At 45.9% G+C, this 19,411-nt stretch overlaps 1 protein-coding gene across 5 annotated transcripts in view; it reads right to left on the bottom strand.

The window, feature by feature from the left end:
- Window positions 1–495: 495 nt before the first annotated feature.
- IL20RB (interleukin 20 receptor subunit beta) overlaps window positions 496–19,411 on the bottom strand; it is a 50,776-nt gene continuing 31,860 nt past the window's right edge. For 3 of the 5 annotated variants that reach the window (XM_082691031.1, XM_082691032.1, XM_082691033.1), the window contains 5 exons: window positions 17,812–18,002; window positions 13,062–13,186; window positions 11,173–11,323; window positions 7,076–7,218; window positions 496–2,154 (listed from right to left, as the gene is read on the bottom strand). In XM_082691031.1, the coding sequence (XP_082547157.1) occupies window positions 2,047–2,154; window positions 7,076–7,218; window positions 11,173–11,323; window positions 13,062–13,186; window positions 17,812–18,002 (718 nt within the window). In that variant the 3' untranslated portion in view covers window positions 496–2,046. The remainder of the gene's footprint in view (window positions 2,155–7,075; window positions 7,219–11,172; window positions 11,324–13,061; window positions 13,187–17,811; window positions 18,003–19,411) is intronic. The other 2 variants (XM_082691034.1, XM_082691035.1) reach the window with 1 other exon arrangement.

A 19,411-nucleotide genomic window follows, 5' to 3' on the forward strand; every position in this document is an offset into this window, starting at 1 on the left:
CAAGGCTGAGAGGTGGGCTTGGTTCTGGGGGCAGGGGCTCTCTATGGGCATTGAGTGCAAAGATGTGTGGTCTTCCTGTTCTGTTGTAGTTATTGACTGTGCCCCTTTCACTCCTTAAAGTGTCATAATTTAAAGAGCCAGGTGATGGGGGCAAAAAGAGAGGAGGCCTGGGGAGTCAGGATATAAGCACTCCAGGAGGGAATAACCAGCTACAGAGGAGGGAGCCCCCCTCTATGAGGAACTAGCTCAATGTCTTTGCATGGTTGGACCCCAGTAAATGCTTGTTTGGGAACTGGGATGACAATAGAATAATTGAGATAATTTTTTATATACATATATATGCCAGGAGAAATGGATGAGCACTGGGACAAATTGTGAGAGGGATTCAGGCAGGGGGAAATGAAGGGTGATTTCTGGGTTCTAGTCCTGGATAGGTGACAGAGGGACAACAGCCCCAGGGGGGAGGAGCAAGAAGTGGGACAAGGGAGAGTGAAGACCAGTACAGTAGTATAGCCTTTATTTTTGCACATTGAAAATATGTCCAGTTTAGGCTAAATATAAAATTAACACATACTTTTCATGAAGAAATCCAACAACACGGAAGCATACAAATTATACAAAGGAAAGATCTTCGACAGTATCACCCTCCTGCAGAGTGCACCCTCTGGCTCCTTGAGACCCCACTGGGGTAGAGAGGGGGGTTGTAGGCCTCTCTTTTGTAGGAGAAACACCTGGTTGAAGTAGTTACATTGTCCCCAACTCTGGGCTGGCTGGAAGGGGTCCTGGAAGCTGGTGTGGAGACAAACCAACTCAGAGGCTCCAAAGCTGGGGGTTAAGAAGGAACGAACAGGCCTTGCCCATTAATCCCTTCACTTCTCAAGAGACTTACCTCTCCATTCCTTCCCTAGCCCTGACTCTTCCTCACCTGGTTGGGAGAGGGGCAGGAAGAGGCTTCCAAAAGTGGGTCCCGGATGACCATGCTAGAAGGCACTGAGGACACCCTGAGTGAGCTGTCTTAGGGAGGAGAAGTACCCCCAAGGGACTTCCTGTGGAGCACCCTGACCAGGTGAGGCTTTGGCCAGCTGCACCGGTCAGGGTTCTCCTTCCCGGCCGCATCTCCTACCTGGGGTCACCTCCACAACTCCTGGCCAATGGTGGCCTTCAGGAGCCTCCCTGGACACAAGGTTGATGATGTAACTAGAATCCCAAAGACCGCTTTTTTGGAAGAAACCAAAAGGATTACCGAAGGTGACCCCTTTTTATTTTTAATTCTATACTTTAACACCTCTACAGGTAAAAGGAACACAGCAAACACCACGTTTATTATCAACATCCTTCTGCATTCTCCTCTCCTCATACACATACATTCTACCTGCTGCCCTCAGTGTGCGTGTGTTATTTACCCTTTACAATATCTCTTGTATGCACAGCACTGCCCATTTTCCATGGGCCTGTGACCTCCTTCTAGGTCATGTGTTGTAGCGCTGGCTGAGCCATTGACCTCTGCACAGACATGTGGTTTGAAGTGAAGTCAACACTGTTGTACTCATTCTTCCTTTCCCCATCAAGGTTTCCTTTAGGAAAGTGGCTCTCCAAGCCAACTGGGGTAAAGAGTTTTTATCATTCTTGTTGCAATTTATATACTGCTCTGCCGAAAAGTTGAACCAATCCCAATGTACAACGCTGCCAATTTCCCAAATCTCTGCAAGGGCCAGAGAGATACAGTGGATCGACGGTTGTATGTTTAATTCTCCCTTTCTAGATGAGAAAACTGAGGACCAGAGAAACCAAGCCACTTTCTCTAGGGTCATTCAGTCAGTGAATGGCAGACAGTTCTAGAGGTCACATCTCCTGACCCCCACTTCTTGCTTTGTCTGCCAAACCAGTCTGCTTCAGACAGTTGCCTCTAGACATGGACACACCAGGCTCCTCTTGCTTTTCTTGTCCTCTGTCCATGGAGGAAAACAGATACAGGGTCTCTCCCCTCATGGCTGTTGTGCTGTGCCAACCGGAGTCTCCGTTTCCGCTGGGCCCTCCCCAAGGCTGCTAAAGCCAGGCCCTGAAGGGTTCCTCAGAAGACAGCACAGCTATGGCACAGGGTTCCACCTCTTCCCTTCTGCAGCTGATTAACTTCTGGGGTGAATTGGTTATTTTCTGAAAAAATCATTTCCATTAATATTCATTAGAGGAATGGTAGTACTATATGATGGTAGAGTAGTAGCCACAATGACAGAGAGTGTTGCAAAAATCCCAGCTACCTGATCAACTTTCAAGCAGCAAAAAACCACAAAGAGGATTCTAACCCCTGTTTCAGGAGGAGTGTCAGTGTGGAGCCCACCATCAATTCCCAGCTGCTGGTCCAGTCAGATCCTTAGGATACCAGCTACCTAAATCTGCAGTGATTATATCTGATTATTTTTTTTAACTCTAGAGAAGTACTTTCCAGTGGAAACCTAATTTGAGCTATATATGTAAATCAAAATTCTCCAGTAGCACATTTTTAAAAGTAAAAAGAAACAGGTAAAATTAATTTTAATAATGCATTTTATTATTAAAATATTATTTTAACTTATGATTCATATAAAAATATTAAGGAGTTTTTCAAAATCCATTGTGTATTTTATATTTACAGTGCATCTCAATTTGGACTAGCTACATTTCAAGTGCTTAATGGTCACATGTGGAGAGTAGCTACCATACTGGACAGTGTATATCTAGAATAGGAAAATAAAACATAAGCTCAGAAGTTCAGAAGGTGTGCAACTGCTGTCCCATAGGTTAGAATAAACTTTCAAGCAAGGTTCTGTTGATATTATTTGAAATATTTTCAACATTTAAAAATTAGGAGATTTCTCATAAACGTTTTGATTTCTGGTTTCTCACTTAAAACTTGGGTGCCTGGGTGGCTTGGTCAGTTGGGTATCTGACTCTTGACTTCCACTCGGGCCATGATCTCGGGGTCATGAGATCGAGCCCCACATCAGGCTCTGTGCTCATTGGGGAGTCTGCTTGCAATTCTCTCTACCTCTGCCCCTCCCCAACACACACATACACTCTCTCTCTTTCTCCTTATAAAATAAATAAGTCTTAAAAAAAAAAAAAAAACACCTTACAGATCTGGTAGCATTGGCTCGCATTTCCTCTCAGCAACAACATGCTGAAACTGAAAAACAGCTGCCTTTTTAGCTGAAACATGTTCACCATGGTCCCCACCATCTCTCCCTATCCAATTATGCTCACTGCAGGGCATTTTTTTTTTTTTTTTTGTACCTGTCTGGGCCCCAGAGGCATCTGAGCTCACAAACTCTACCTTCTATGAAGTACACAAAGCCAAACTTCAAACAACCCACTGAAGAATGACTAACGTGGGGCCATCTTTATGCTTGCTACCTACGTTACAGTGGACTGTGACAGCAAAAAGAGAAAGAATAAAGTGAGTCACAGAAAAAAAAGGAAGACCCCTTAGCACCAAAGCCTCTATCCCCATCAAGAAATTATGGATGAAAGACAAGGAAAAGAAATAATGCTTTAAAATAGAGGCTATACACTGAGCATTCTCGGTATGATTTTCTTTGCATATATATTTTTGCTTTAGAGTGTTACTTGGTGATATAAATTTGAATGGATAGAAAATCTTAATGGTGTATTTCAGAGTGCAACCATCATCAACCGTGAAATTATAGATGTAGACATGAAATGTTTAATCCAAACAGATAAATTAAACACTTAAAAACTCAATAAGGGATTTTCAAAGAATTGTCAAGGATTTCCACTTGGTAATTTCCCATGGTTTAATCGGAAAGATGCGTGGGTTTTTGCAAGGAAGGCTGGAAGTTACCTTAGAGGATTATCTCTAACTAAGGCGAATGTTGAAGTGCAGCTAGGCTGTGCTAAAGTTTGAGGCAGAGCAGAGGGTAGTGGGGATGTACAGCTCCAGAATCCGTTTGGGTGTAATGGATACTCATGATCAATTTCTCATACGACACAGTGGGAAATACATATACTCAGAGAGATTGTCCACTTAATAAATTGAGGGAGAACCAGTAAAAATGAAAAACCTTATGGAAAGAAATGACAATGTAGAGAGGCTGGTAAAGATAACAGAAAAGCAAAAGCTAATCAAATCAAGGGTAATGATATCTATCTTCCACAGATTAAAGTGGCCACACTTCTTACAGAATATCCTTGCTTCTGGTCTCCTCTAAAATTGGTTTTCTCCAAAAGCTCTGTTTAGACTGTGGCTTGTAATCCCTTAGGATCCCTAGGAGCTCCTGCCGTTTGAGGGCTCTTCTTGTGCACTTGAAATTCTCTAAGCAAATGACCCTTCACATGGTTTTCTCCCTAGCTCTTTGCTCTGTCCCTTACTCTGGGTCCTGGAAGGATGCTAGTGCTCCTGATCCTGAGGCAGGGAGGAACCTCTGCTGGGCTGCTGAATATGCACCCGAGAGAGGAAAAATGCAAGAGAGTGTTAAGAATGGAACACCCTGTGAACAGAGGGTAAGCTTGAGTAACTTGAGTTGAGAGGAAAATGACAAAAGGTGACTAACTGATGGAGTTAGGCTGAATTTTTTCACCACATGTGGAAAAGAAGGGCTTGTGATCACCTTAGCCATGGATGCCTCCCTCCCATGATCATTTTGGGTTGGTCCAGGACTGCTGCAGTGGAGGAGTCCCAATCAGACCAATCCTCCTACAGATAATAATTTTAAAAACTGTTCAAGGATCACCTTGGTGACTCAGTCGTTAAGTGACTACCTTTGGCTCAGGTCATGATTCCAAGGTCCTGGGGTCGAGCCCCACGTCGGCTCCTTGCTCAATGGGAAGCCTGCTTCTCCCCCTCCTCAGACTTGTGCTCTCTCTCAATATCTCTGTCCCTCTCAAATAAATAAATAAAATATTTTTTAAGAACAAAATTAAATATTGGTGAGTGCTGTGAAGCGTGTAAACCTGGCGATTCACAGACCTGTACCCCTGGGGCTAATAATAAATTATATGTTAATAAAAAAATAAAAAATAAATAAAAATAAATAAAATAAAAACTGATCAGAATATAAAATCAACTTCCTTAAGGCGCTGCCAAGCAACCAAAAGTTGACAGTTGGAAGGCGGTAACGTCAGTGGATGAGTTTCACAGTTCCTTGTCCGAGGGCAAGTCTCTCTCTTCATGCCACAACACTGACAAATACTGGTACAAACACAAAAGTCAGAAAGTGAGAGGTTCAGGGTTAACTGTTAATGGACTAAACATTCCAATTAAATGGCAGAGATTATTGGAATGGATTAATTTTTTTAAAAAAATTTTTAAGACCAACATATGCTGCTACAAGAGATATACTTTAAATATGAGGACACAGATACATGTAGAAGAAAAATATGGAAAGAATATATGTCACACAAACAGTAAACAGTGGAGATCAATATTGGTAGCAGGGTAAGGAATAGAGATAAAGAGGGACACTTCGTGATGATAAAAGCACTGAAGAAGACCTGAGAAAATCCATGCAACCGAAACAGAATCGAAACACATGAAGGGAAAATGGACAAACATAGAAACAGACACATCCACACACCTGGCTAGAGATTATGTGTTTTCCCTCCCAATGACTAATAGAGATCTACCAAAATCACTGAACAGGATCATCAAACACTTTGACCCAACTGATACTTATAAAACACTACTCCAACAAATGGTGAATACACACCCTTTAATGGTCCTGGCAACTTTGAACCCCGGGGGTTCTTGAAGAAGGGGAAAAGGCCCACCGTGCCCCGCTGTGTTCACCACAGCACGGTGCCTTCCCAGTTAGCAGTGAACACTGAATCTTTCAGAGAGGCTGGCAGGGTGCTGATGAAATGCACATTGGTAAGCAATGATGGAAGAGGAAAAACGAAATGAGTCGATGTACGTCAAGCCTTAGAACAATGCCTGGTGAGAGGGTGGTGGGGTTATGGACACTGGGGAGGGTATGTGCTATGGTGAGTGCTGTGAAATGTGTAAACCTGGAGATTCACAGACCTGTACCCCTGGGGATATAAAGACATTATATGTTTATTAAAAAGTTTAAAAATTAATTAAAAAAGAAAAAGAACAATGCCTGGTGCTTTAGCATCAGCTAAAGGTAGGACTCCATACAAGTGCCGGAAAGAGAGAGTGGGCGTTAGGATAGCAAGGTGAAGGGGTGTCCTGAGAGAGGGTCACGGGGAGGATTCCTCCCCCTGTGCAGGGAGAACACAGCCTGTATTCCTCAGGGCCATGAAGATACCACAAGAGTGACTCCTTCCAGAGTGACCCCAGGCTGATAAGGAACTGGGGGACGTTCTGATTCTAGCTGCCTCTGAGAAGCCAACTGTAAACTCCTCTTCCCAGGAGAGAACTGTGAGAAATCCCTGCCTGACAGGGATGGGATGGGTTTTATTTGTTGTTCCTTTGTTTTCTTTTGTCCTGCTTTAAGTATTGAGGTCTGGGGATGGGTAGAGGGCACAGGAGGTAGGAAAATGGAACAAAAGGAGCTGTTGGAAGCCTGCTTTTGCTTTTCTTCCACCCTGGGGTGGGCATAGGACCTGTCTGCACTGGAGACTCAAACCTGTGGCCCAGTGTCCTTGGTGCATGCTTCACATACATGCACTTTGCCAGTGGGAACCAATGAGGGACCAATGGTTGGCTGGCATGCAGAGCATAACTGAGTATGCTGGGTTGGAACATACTACTGGATGTAGCTGCTGTTTTACTTACTGCAAGAGACAGAATCCTTGCAGGCCAGTCTAGAAGAGGAAGGCTGTGCATGACTCTTGAAATGCCAAGCATCCTGGCTGGTGTAACATACCTGCCATCTTGGCAGTGCCTGGTCCTAAGGGTAAGTACCAGTGGCCTGACGGGAGCCTGAGGAAGGTCACCACTGCCAGAGAAGGGGCTTCTCTCCCAGCCCCACTGATTAGAAGTGAATCCCTATAAATCCTCTTCCCTTCTCTTTGTGCAAATGCTTGTAAAGCCTCACAAAGTGCGTGCCCATACCAGACTAAGGCTCGAACTACAGCTGGTCAGCGTCATGCTGAAAGGAAAAAAGAAGAGCATTACCAAGGTGTCGGGGAGCACCACCACGGGACAACAGGAGTACCGGAGCAGCCGGCCCATTTTCCAGATGGAAAGGGGCACCACCACAAGGATGAGCATGAAGCCAACAAATGCAAACAGGGCCAGTGCCAGGGGGAGAGTCTCTCCTGGAAATGAAAAGATAAGGGAGGCTTAGGAGACCATAGTAAAGATGAAGTTACCCATCCCGGCCTCTCTTGCTCTCCTGGAGTTGGCTCTGCATGCCAGCCAAGATGGCAGATGTCAACATCCTGAGATTTGATATATGCCTTAGTGACGAAAATTATCGCCATTAAAACCATTTTTTTTAGAATCCAGATGAAGGCGCTGCTTCCCGAAAGCCTCAGGGAAGACTGCAATCTTTTTCTTGGGAAGGGAAAGGGAGGAGCATCATGTGTTGAGCCACTCCTTGTGTTAGCACGTTGGCGCAGCTGGCGGGAGGAAGGCAGAGTGCCAGGACCCAGGCAGGATGAAGGGGAGGTGCCGGAAGAGAACAACCCAGAAGGGAGCTGGGTGGTAACTGAAAACAAAATGTGTTTCACAATTTTCTCTTGGCACTGATTCACGTTGTGGAGGAAAATCCTGACTTCAGACACCAGTCACATTGTAACTGCGATATATTGAGCCCCGGTTACCATTATGTTTCCCCAAGATCACAGAGGTCACTCTGGCTCCAAAACCCAGGGTCAGCCTACTAAGTCAAAGTATCAGAAAGTGCCAAGTGTGAGCATCTGGAGATGCAGAAGGGGTGACAGGTTATGTTCCCATCTCTCTGCTCTATGTAATGTGGAACAACTCCTGCAGTCCCCCCGGTCAGATAGCTCACCCACCATGTGAAGGGAGGCACAGCCCAGGAGGCCACAGAAGATGGTGACATCACATAGGTGGAGGGGACCCTGTACTCCATTTCAGTGCTTTTGGACAATACTTTGGCAGTACACACCAAGAGATAAACAAATGTCCATACCCTTTCATTTACTTCTCTGAATGGCCTCCAAAAAGTAATTGCGAGGAGCAAAAAAATTATATGCATAAAGCAGTTCCTAGCAACATGTGGACTAAGGCAACAGCCTCACAAGCAACCTGTTTCTCCACCCAAAGTGGCAGACCTCCCCCTCCAGGTGTGCTCTGGTGTGCATTGTTCATAGCACAGACCACCAGAAAAAACCATCTTGTTTGTTTACTGGTTTGTATCCTATCTCCCCAGCTAGAGGATAAGCTCCTATGAGGCCAGGGACTTCCCTTCTGCATCCCAGTGACTAGGCCAGCATTTGGCACAGAGTCAATGATCAGTAAGTAGTCACTGAGTGAATGAATGAATCAATCAATAAACATCATCATCAAAAGCAAGCATAAATAACCTAAAACATAGAAATGATCTAAATACCCCCAGATAGACGGTTTAACATATTATGAGATATCAGCACAGCAATTTAAGAAGTCATCTATTGAAACAGGAATTGGGATATACACTAATTTGTTCACGATGTAGTGGTAAGATTGGAAAGCAGAGAGTATATCTATTAGTAGGAGGATGGCTACATAAATTTTGGCACATTGATAAATTCACTTATCATGCATCTTCTTTAAAAATGAGGTGGTAGGGGCGCCTGGGTGGCTCAGTGGATTAAGCCGCTGCCTTCAGCTTGGGGCATGATCTCAGGGTCCTGGAATCAAGTCCCACATCGGGCTCTCTGCTCAGCAGGGAGCCTGCTTCCTTCCCTCTCTATCTCTGCCTGCCTGCCTCTCTGCCTACTTGCGATCTCTCCCTGTCAAATAAATAAATAAATAATCTTTAGGGAAAAAAATGAAGTTGTAAAAAAAAAAAATGAGGTTGATTCACATATACTAACATGAAAGGATGTTCACAATGTACTTCTAAGTGAAGACAAGCAAGCTGCAGAATGGTAAGCCCAGTCCAGTCCCATTTGTGCCTGTGAGCATTGGTATCACACAACAATGGGAAGATTAAATGTCAAACCTGCCAGAGGAAACCTCCTGAGTGGTGTGGGAGAGAATGGAGAACATGGACCTCTCACTTTACATACTTCTGTGTTATTTGAATTCTTTCTTTTTTTTTTTTAAGATTTTATTTTTTTATTTGACAGAGAGAGAGCACAAGCAGAGGGAGTGGCAGACAGAGGGAGAGGGAGAAGGACCCGCTGAACAGGGAGCCTGACCATGGGACTCGATCCCAGGACCCCAGGATGGTGACCTGAGCTCAAGGCAGATGCTTAACGACCAAGCCACTCAGGCACCTCTGTGTAGTTTGAATTCTTTAACAAACTTGGCTTAAAAAGTAGTATAAAATAGTAATCAGAAAACCCATGTGGAAATGGAATGAATGTGATATTTGTAAAAAAAAAAAAAGCACAGTGTGTGTGTGCAACATGACTACAACGTGTGTCTACACATGGACAGTGATAGAACAATCATACTGCCTTGCAGAGCAATTTGGGAACAGCAGTCCAAATTCAAATGTGAATGCCTCTGACCAGCAAGCAGCTCTACTTCCAGGAATTTATCCTCTAAATATACATACACCGGCAAAATGATCCATGTACATGGTAATTAGTTAAAGCATTGGCTATAAGAGCAAAATATTGGGAAAAATGAAACGCCCATCAATAAAGGACTTGTTAAATTTGTCATCTATCCACACAACTATATACTATGAGGTTGCAAAGAAGGATGAGAAAGTTCTTTATCCATATTAAAAAATCTATAAGATATATAAAGCAAAAAGGATAACATCCAGAACAATTGCATAGAATATGCTACCATTTGTGCTAAAGAGAAGGGAAATACATATAGAAATATTCTCATTTACCTGCTATGCATTTAAAAATCTTTAGAAGGATGTGGTGCCTGAGTGGCTCAGTCAGTTAAGCACCTGCCTTCTGCTCAGATTATGCTCTCAGGGTCCTCGGATTGAACCCTGCATGGAGCCCATATCTGGCTCCCTGCTCATTGGGGGGCCTGCTTCTCCCACTCCCTCTTAGCTCTCCCTACTTGTGACCTCTTATTCTCTCTCAAATAAATAAATAAAATCTTTATTTAAAAAAAATAGAAATCTTTTGGAGTATATACAAGAAGGTAATACCAAGGGGGGAGAGGCTGGAATTGCAAAGATGGGGAAGAATAGAAAGGAGAGTTTCCACAGGCTTCTTAGATATGTTTTGAATCATATGAAAGTACTAAATTTTTTAAATAATAATTTCTTAAAGATGAAAAGTTTACACACAAAAATGTCAGTGGTATTTGAGCACATCGTAGTTATAGGGTTTGGTTTTGTTTCTTTTCAAGGGACTTTTGAACACTGTGGGGTCTTAGACTATAAAAAATTCAAGGGATGGGGCCCCTGGGTGGCTCAGTCGGTTGCACATCTGACTCTTGCTTTCAGCTCAGGTCATGATCTCGGGGTACTGGGATTGATCCTTGTGTCAGGCTCCACTCTGAGCATGGAGTCTGTTTTGGATTCTCTCTCCCTCTCCCTCTGCCCTTCCTGTTCAGGCCCTCTCTCTATCTCTCTCCAAAATAAATAAATCTTATAAATGAGTGAGTGAATGAATGAATGAATATTAAAAATTGAAGGGAGAAAAATGAAGTCAAACAGGAGGTCTCTGTAGACTTTGCACCTAGTCCCTTCCAGCAGAAAGCAGCAGTGACATACAGCGGTGGGTGGGGGTGAGGTACCTAGGAGGGGACCTAGCCCTCCTTGCAAGGTCTGACTCTCAGACCCCTGGCTGCTTCTCTGGCACCCTAGCCCAGTCAGGTTCCCAGGCCACTGCCATCAGGGTAAACCAGTCTTACAATATCTGGCCTCAGGCCTAGTGAGCTTTCAGAAGGAAAGTGTTCCACACAGCTGCTCAAGGGACCCCAGCCAGTCCTAGGGTGAACTCTCCCCTTGAGGGTAATTAGAGGAAAGCACACTTTTATCACAGACACCCTCCCGGCTGGGGAGCAGGTAAGTGAATCCTAGGGGAAACTCAGAACCAAAGGTCCCCAGCAGGTAGCCAACCATCCGCCAGGAGGGGCTGTGGCCTGTGCGGGTCTCCAGGAAACTGGCAGGCCATTCGTACCTTGCACCCTGACACACTCCACCTGGCTGAAAGGGCTGTGCCTCCCAATGGCCTTCACCAACGTCCGGACCTTCACGCAGTATGGGACTCCAGGTTCCATGGTTTCCAGGTGCACTGGAATGCCCCTGCTCCTCACCACTTTGACATGTTCCTTGAGGAAACCAGAAAACAGTTACAGCCTGGGGGAAGCAGGACAGGAAAGGGCAGAAAGAGCCAAGGAAGGGAAGTTCTAGGTATTCCTTTCTGGGATGCATAGTGAATGTTCCCTCTCATTCGTACATTCATTCATTCATTCACTCACTCTTATTTATTTATTAAGCACCTCCTCCATGCCAGTTTCTACTGTAGGCCCTGAGGTATACAGCACTGAACAAAGCAAAGTCCTGGCTCTGATGGAGCTTACCTGTGGGGAGACAGACCCTGTGTGACACCCGGCAGAGGGTGATGGGGCTGTGAAACAAAAGACGGCCCCGCAAAGGGTAGGATGAGGCGGAGGCACTAAGCAGAATGGTTAGGGAAGTCCTCTCTGATGGGTCACATTGGCACAAACACCTGAAGGTCAGAGCTCTGATGAGCCTGAGGGCTTGGCGTGGCCAGTGCTGCCACAAAGATCAGTGCACAGTAGCAATGCGGCCAGTGGGGTTTGTCTCCTCCCGCATTCGTCCATTTACCCACCTGTCCATCCATCTGTACTCCCCTCTACCTCTACCCACCCACAGAAGCCTGTGCTCCACATCTGAACCTGTGGAGGCTTGTCTGGGCTGAGCCCCAGTGACTCAGGGTACATGCTCCTCTCTCAGCACTGGCCCTGCCTGTTACCAAGGGTGGGGAGTGGGCTCCATTCCAAGAATCTAAGCGAGCTGCATGCTCCCTCCTGCCCATGTCCTGATCTGCCCCCCACACTGCCCCTCCATCTGGCTAGCTGGCAATGTCCTGTCCTACTGCTGGGCCCTGACCCCGCAGGAGTAAATACCGGAAACCATTGTTATCGCTTGCCCCAGCTACATATTTCACCTTTCAAGGGAAGCTACCCAAACTGTTGTCCCTGTTGAGGAGATGGTGACATGTGTTTTGTCCCCCGCATAGTGCTTATGAGGTCAGGGGGTAACCTAGGCCTGCTCTGTTCATAGATTCCATGAAAGCCCCCTACTGCATCCTATCCAGACTCTTAATAAAGCCCATTTTCCTTGGGCTGACGGGAGTAGTCTTTGCAAATCACCTTGGACTGAGTCTCCGATCAGTCTGGTATCCCTCAGTTCCTGCTCAAGCCCTAGCCCTTCTGTTTGTTTGGCCATTCACTCCGGGAGTGTGGACATCCCAACCTGCAGCCAGCTACCCCACAGGAGGTTGGGGCAGTGCCCCATCAAGGCATTTTGGGTGACCAGCTGGCTGATAATTCAATTTATTCACAAGCCAGCTCTGGCTATCCACCCCCCCCCTCCTTCTGCACCCTACCCAGACACACACCCTCAAGAGGTTTGTGCCAGTTTCACATGCTTTTGAAATCATCTAGCTGATCTGGAACACCCTGGTCTGCTGCACCTAAAGCTGCCAGGGAGAATGGCTGAGAAGCCAGGCTGAGGAGGAAGAAATAACTGAAAGATACTGTGGGTCATACCATGTTCGAGTTTAGAACAAAGAGGCAACCCCCATACTTCAGCAAATCTGGCCTGAGCCTGGGGTGGACCCAGGCAATTCTCTGAATAGGAGGCTCTAGGATTGTCAGTGTGCTCCCATCTCTCCTTTCCCACCCTGCACCCAGGCCTGCCTGTGCTCAGCCCACCCCTAGTCAGTGAGCACTTCAGGGAACAGCTCTCCTCACCCACCTCTCAGAGGTCTGTGACTCCTTCCCTGAGACCTGACTCCAAGGCCAAGGTTGGAAGTCTCACCTTGGCACCGGGCTCCCTCCTCCAGTAAGCCACGAGGAACTCAAACTGGGGCCCCAGGTCTTCCAGCTTAATAACCAGGTGGAAGCCATCCTTGGTGACCTCCATCACAGGTGGTGTGAGGATAGCTGTTGGTAAGACAGGGGGAGAATCAAAGCTGGTTGCAGACAGGACTGGTTTCTGTCCTGAGAGATTAGAACCAAGTCATCAATAGAAATAGGCAGGGGTGGTAGGGAAGTCAGGGGCGGTGGATGTAACTTCCCAGCATGCAGAAGCTATATCATCCTCCTCCTTATCTGAGGTTTTGCTTGCTGGGGTTTTAGTTATCTAAAATCAGGAGGGAAGCAGATGGTTTTCCTTCTGTTATATGATCAGAAGGTCAGTACACAGTGCCTGCATCATTCCTCCGACTCCTGCCGTAGGCATTTTACCATTTTACCATTATCACAAGGAGGAGGACAGCCAGTACAGCACAGTAAGATAACTTGTAGAGAGGAGACCACATTCATGTAACTTTTCTTACAGTGCATTGTTATAACTGTTCTTCTATTATTAGTTATTATTATTAATCTCTTCCTGTGACTAAGTTATAAATTCAACTTTATCATAAGTATATATGTATAAGAAAAAACAATAGGATATATGGGATTTGGTACTATTTTCAATTTCAGCCATCCCCTGGGGGTCTTGGAATGAATCCCCTGTAAATAAGGGGGACTACTGTATACCAATACTCTCTCGTATTCAGAAGGTGTTCAGTAAATCCTTTTTGAATGATGAGCAAATTTTTTTTAATGACAAAGACTTAGTACAATTCTCTTTTTTCACTCCTTGACCATAATAAAGTCCTCTGCTCCTTCTTCAGGAGGCACATATACTCAAGAAAAGTGACTGAACACTCAGGTAAACATCTCCTTTTGTCTTAAAATTTTATAACCCACGTTCCTCTTTTTACTTTTTTGGCAGAGATTGTTCCTCACCTTGACTCATCTAAGTGAGCAGATGCTATTTCTTAATGCTTGCCAAACACCTGCATGAGCTCAGGTCTCTACTGAACAGTTGGGTCCTTTCTTCGCCCCTTAGGAATGAATATACCTGCAGGGACATGTGTATCACTGTAGCTCAAAGAGATCAGTGACATATACTGGCTGCTGATAATTCTCCAGCATTAGGAAATCAGCAACCTGAGAATGGGTTGGCCATTCTATCCTTGGTCCAATAATTCTTCACTTCATATTTCTAATGGGGATGTTGGAAAGTCAGAGGGCTTCAGAAATTCTAATAATCAACTCTAGAAATTAAAGCTTCAGATAAACACCCATATTTCACATTATTGGAATCCCAAACAGGGAGACCAGCAGTCCCTGTGGATTCTTTCCCTTCAGCAGACCAAGAACAGAAGGGCACACACAGGCAGCCTCCAGTCCCCGGCTACTGAGGATGGGTCCATACTTGCCTGTCAGATCTAAGCACTGCGGGACCAGAAGGGCCACCGCAATGGTTGGCCTTGGCTTGGGAAGTACAGTGGGCTGCGTTCTGGGCTCAATCCCCTGCACTGGAGTCAGTGGATACTCAGAGGAAAAGCAGTTCCTGGAGGGAGTTTTTGGAGAGCAAAGCATTTCCTGGCATTTGAAGAGCTGCCTGGACAGGAGACAGGAGAACTGGAAAAGTCAGGGGCCAACTGTGCCAAACATAACCAGGTCAGAAGCTTCAGTTTTAAGTAAGCATGACTAAAACCGGATCCTCTCTTCTCCAAATGTATTGAGAATAGAATTAAGGAAAATGGCCTAAAGTCATTCCAGTTCAGAGGAAAATTTTTGACACTGTTGGGGCAGGAACCTCTGTTCCTGCAAGCTTGGGAAGGCACACACTATTCCTGTTGTTCACATGATGTAACTGAGCCTCAGAGAAGTTCAGTGACTTGCCCAGAGTCACACAGTGAACGGCCAGAATTTAAGCCCGTCTTTCCACATTTCCAGACTCGGCTGCATGGGGAATTTAGCCTCCATAGGAGCAGATCTCAAAGCCAGCTATCCATGAGAACCATCTCAGGAAATTTGCAAACTCCTGGTCACAGAATGCACATGGATCATTTTCAATAGAATCTCTGGGTTTGAGTCCCAGACAGGTGGTTCTAGACTCTGCTGTGCCTGGGATGTGTAACCAAGGTGAGGAAACTCTGCTCTCAACAAGGCTTCCCCTGAAGTGGAGGAGAGCCTTTTCAGAAGAGCCTTAAAACAAGATTTTTCACATGCCTGTGGAGAAGTTGGGGTAGCCTTTTTCACAGACAAAAGAACAGATGCAAAGCCCTTTAGGAGTCGCAACTCCATCCTCACTCTGTAGCTAACTCTGTCTGCACCAGGATCCCACAGAGTATCTTCTACCTTCTGGTGCAGGTGCAGAGGCTCCTTCCTGTTCCCCAGCTTCTCCTGCAGTGAGACCCCTTCCTGTTTATACTGGTCTTCTCAAGCACACGCCCTGCCCATGTAGTTTTATAAGCACTTTATCTCCAACTGACCTGTACCTTCCTTTTCAACAATGGCTGCCCATTCCCAGCAGTGGTCTGGGCTGGAGCCCCAGGCTCCCAGGAGCTGGAGACAGGTGATGCTGGAAGCTGCTGGGGCACCGCACCCTCCAGTGCCCCCCAGCCTCCCCTGGTGCCTCACACTGAGATCCACTCTACCCTCTCAGTGTCTGGGGAAAGAAGTCTGGGCAGAGAAACCCACATTTGGCACCAAAATTCCCCTTGGTAACCCATTCTAGTGGTCCTACCCCTGCCCCCACCTCTTCTCTCCTCTGCTCTCTGGCTCTTGGTTCCAAGCATCCCTTGGGCAATAATAAGAGAACACTTACCAATAGCTGAGAGCTATGATAGGACAGCACTGCCCTGAACAGTTACACATTTCACCTTTTATAGTGCCCGCAACCACCCAGCGAGGTTCTTCCTACAGGTGAGGAGGCAGGGAGTCAGCTATCAAGTGGCTGAGCTGGAATTTGGATCATACCTGTCTGACTCCAGGGGATCAACTTCCCCTTCAGATCTGTCTTCACCTTACTCAGCCCCTCCAGCTTGGGCTCCCTAACCTTCTGAATCTTCCTGGTTTCTACCCAATCTTATACAGTGTTCAGTAACCTTTGACTTACCCTATTACTATAGATGCTGTCCCAAACCTTCCTTTGTCCTCACTCACAGCAGAAGACCTTCAGCTGCATCAAGAAAACAGAGATCATCAAAGGCCTCTCCCTTGCCTTTCCCAGAACTCCAACCTGGTCACATTTTTGTCTGTACCTGTCTCAGAAGAGGACCTGCTTTACCCCTTCCCCTCTCCACTCAATATTCCACCTCGCAGCCTCACCACCGTCCCCCTAACATTCCATGAAGTCATTCTCCCAAAGTCCCGTTCAGGACCCTCCTTCAGACCTATCAGCAGCCTCTCTCCCCTCCATGCTGCTACTTGCTGGGCCACCAATGGGTGCCCTTCCCTCCATTCACTTTTTAAACCCTGAGTTTTCTCAGGATTCTGTCCTGAGTTCTCTTTGTCCTCATAACTTGTCCTTGGACAATCTCATATGCTCCCAAGCCTTTAGCTGTTAATTTAGTGTTGTATCTGATCTTGACAAGTCTGAGCTCCAGGGCCTGATTTCCAGCTGCCAAACAGACATCCAAAGCATGCTACCTTGTAGGAGTCTCGATTGCAAAGAGCCCAAAGCCAGGAGTGTCTCCTATTCCTCCTGGGTTCTCTGTTTTGGATGACATTCTCACCAACCACAACTAGAAGCTAGACACCATCACTGTCTCTCCCCACTCCATCTCCCAAAACTTGTTCCCAAGCTCTGTCCTTTCTGACTCAGCCATGTCTCTCAAATGTGTCCTCTCCTTCTTGTCCTGTCCCTCACTTCTAGGATCAAGACCAGTCTTGCCTCAGCTGGAATGACAATGCCCTCCTCACTCTTCCTCTGCCTTGCAGACTTGTCCTACTTCGGTTCACTTTCCACACAGCATTCAGAGTGATCGGTGCAGAAGACAGACCAGAGGGCCTAAACCCTTTCTTCTTCCATGACTACCCTCTACTGATTTCAACAAGTTTCATGTCAAAGCCCTTCACCATGGGACTAGCCCTTACTCCTGCTCTTCCCCAAACACACCTTTTTACACACTGACCATTGCTTGCACTCTGCCAGATTTGGCCATGCCAAATTCTTCCAATGGATTCTTCCCATACTTTTTTCCTCAATCATTTTCCAGGTACTATTACTGTAGAAAAGTTATTTATTTCCCAGTGACTGTTTCTGATGAGTCTAATAAAGATATAGATCCTATTGCACAAAGAAGCTGCTCACACAGGCAACAAATATGAGGTTAATGAGGCACCAGATGGGAGGCAATGTAAGACTTATCGAGGTACTATCAAGGTAGGAAGAAGCAGTCCTAGCTCCACCTCCCTACCTTAGAACAGCTTTCCTTCCATGTTTCCCACCACCTGCAGACCCCGACAGAGAGAGTCAGGTTTGACTTCCAAAGTCTCTTTCAAAATGAGAGGGCATGTGGGAAGCAGCTGGTAATTTTTTAAATGGACCAGTTAGGATTGTGTGTGTTTATGGTACACTGGGTTTACAAGGCCAGTTTGACGCTAAGAAGAATCCTGAAAGCCTCAGTGAATTTGATTCCTGAAGGTGAGGCCAGTGGGGGTGGGGGAGTAAAAAGAGTAAAAAGCAAAAAAAGTAAAAAGTAAAAAAGTAAAAAGCAGCTTACTTGAGTTTCGGTTAAAAGGATGCTGCAGGGTGCTCCAGGCTGAGGTCTGTGAGCCGAGGCTGGCCCTGACACGGAGGTTGTATGGCACAGTAGCAGTGATGTCATCAGTGATGTCACATTCAGGATCTTCAGTGGGTGAGCCCCAGCTGCTGGGGATCCAGATGTGACTCATGTACAGGCTCTCATACTCTCTGGCCAAGGAAAGGAGGGCACAGCGTCACACCAGTCCCTTTTACCCAGGCTCAGTGACAGGAGCAAGTAACTGCCTCATTCACCCACTTTTTATGAGTCAGCAAAACAAGCATTCACTCCACACTCCAGTTCCTCCACTTCTTCCCTCAACAACCATCCATTCTTTCTTAGTCCTTTTAATACTGAACAAGGGAATGTAGGTGAAAACCCCGGTCTGTCCTGGCCTCTCACTGTGCAGCACCCCCTCAGCTGCTGCTCTCAGCTGCTGTCATCCCTGGCCCTGTTGTGGTCTCCTCACTGATCTTCCAACTTTGACTCCTGCCATTCTTCAAACCATTCATCACTCAATAGACAGTGACATTTCTCTCCTTAGTGGCTTCCAAAGCACTCAAAATGGAATACAGACTCTTTCTTGTGGACTGTGAGGCTCTTTGGCCTTCTTTCTCACTCTTCCCCTAAACACGATATTCCCTCTCCATGGCCTCCTTGCCATTCCTCCCACATGCCGAGCTCTTGTTCCCTTAGGAACTTTGATGGCCTGTTCACTTTTCAAATGTTCCACCCCTGCTGTTGCACATTTGTTGGCTCCTCCTGTCCTTCAGACACCAGCTGAAACATTAGCTCCTCAGAAAGACCTTCCCTGACCACCTAATTTTTTTAATTTAAATTCAATTACCCAAATACCCAAGGTATAGTATGTCATTAGATTTTGATATAATGTTCAGTGATTCAGTATAACACCCAGTGCTCATCACACCTGATCACCTAATTAAAAGGAGCCTCGGCGTCGACCCTCTATCTCATCAGCCTTTAGCTTCCTCTGGCACAGAATACTATCTGAAGCCAATTAGAACAGGGCTGCCCAATAGAACCTGTTCTATATTACAGTTGTTCACTATGGTATCACTAGCCACACGTGGCTATCAAGAACTTGAAATGTGACTAGTATGACTGAGAAACAGACACTTTAATGTAATTTTAATTAATTTAAATTTAAATAGCTATCTGTGTCTAGTGCTGCCACACTGGAGAGTACAAACCTAGTGTATTTATTTCTTTCCCTTTTTACTGTCTGTCTTCTCTTCTAAATGTAAGCTTCCTATAGCTAAGAACCTTGTCTACTCTACCCCTGAGCCCAGAGGAACATCTACACACATAACTGCTCAGTTTGTATTTACTGTTCATGAAACAGATTGAGCACCTTCTGTGTCCCTGTCCCTCCTCAACAGCTCTCAGAACCTGGACACCTGGAAAAGAGCAGAACCTGCTTAGCCCCAGGTCCAGCTGACCTTTAAGGTCATGATTTATTTTGGTTCCTACGAGCATGCTCCGATTCAGGAAAACTGGTCTCCCTCCACCTCCAAAGGATCTGCATCTCCAGTGATCTATCCACCTCAAGTCAGAGTCA

This window comes from Mustela nivalis, assembly GCF_964662115.1.
Source record: "Mustela nivalis genome assembly, chromosome: 1".
NCBI classification, from domain to species: Eukaryota; Metazoa; Chordata; class Mammalia; order Carnivora; family Mustelidae; genus Mustela; species Mustela nivalis.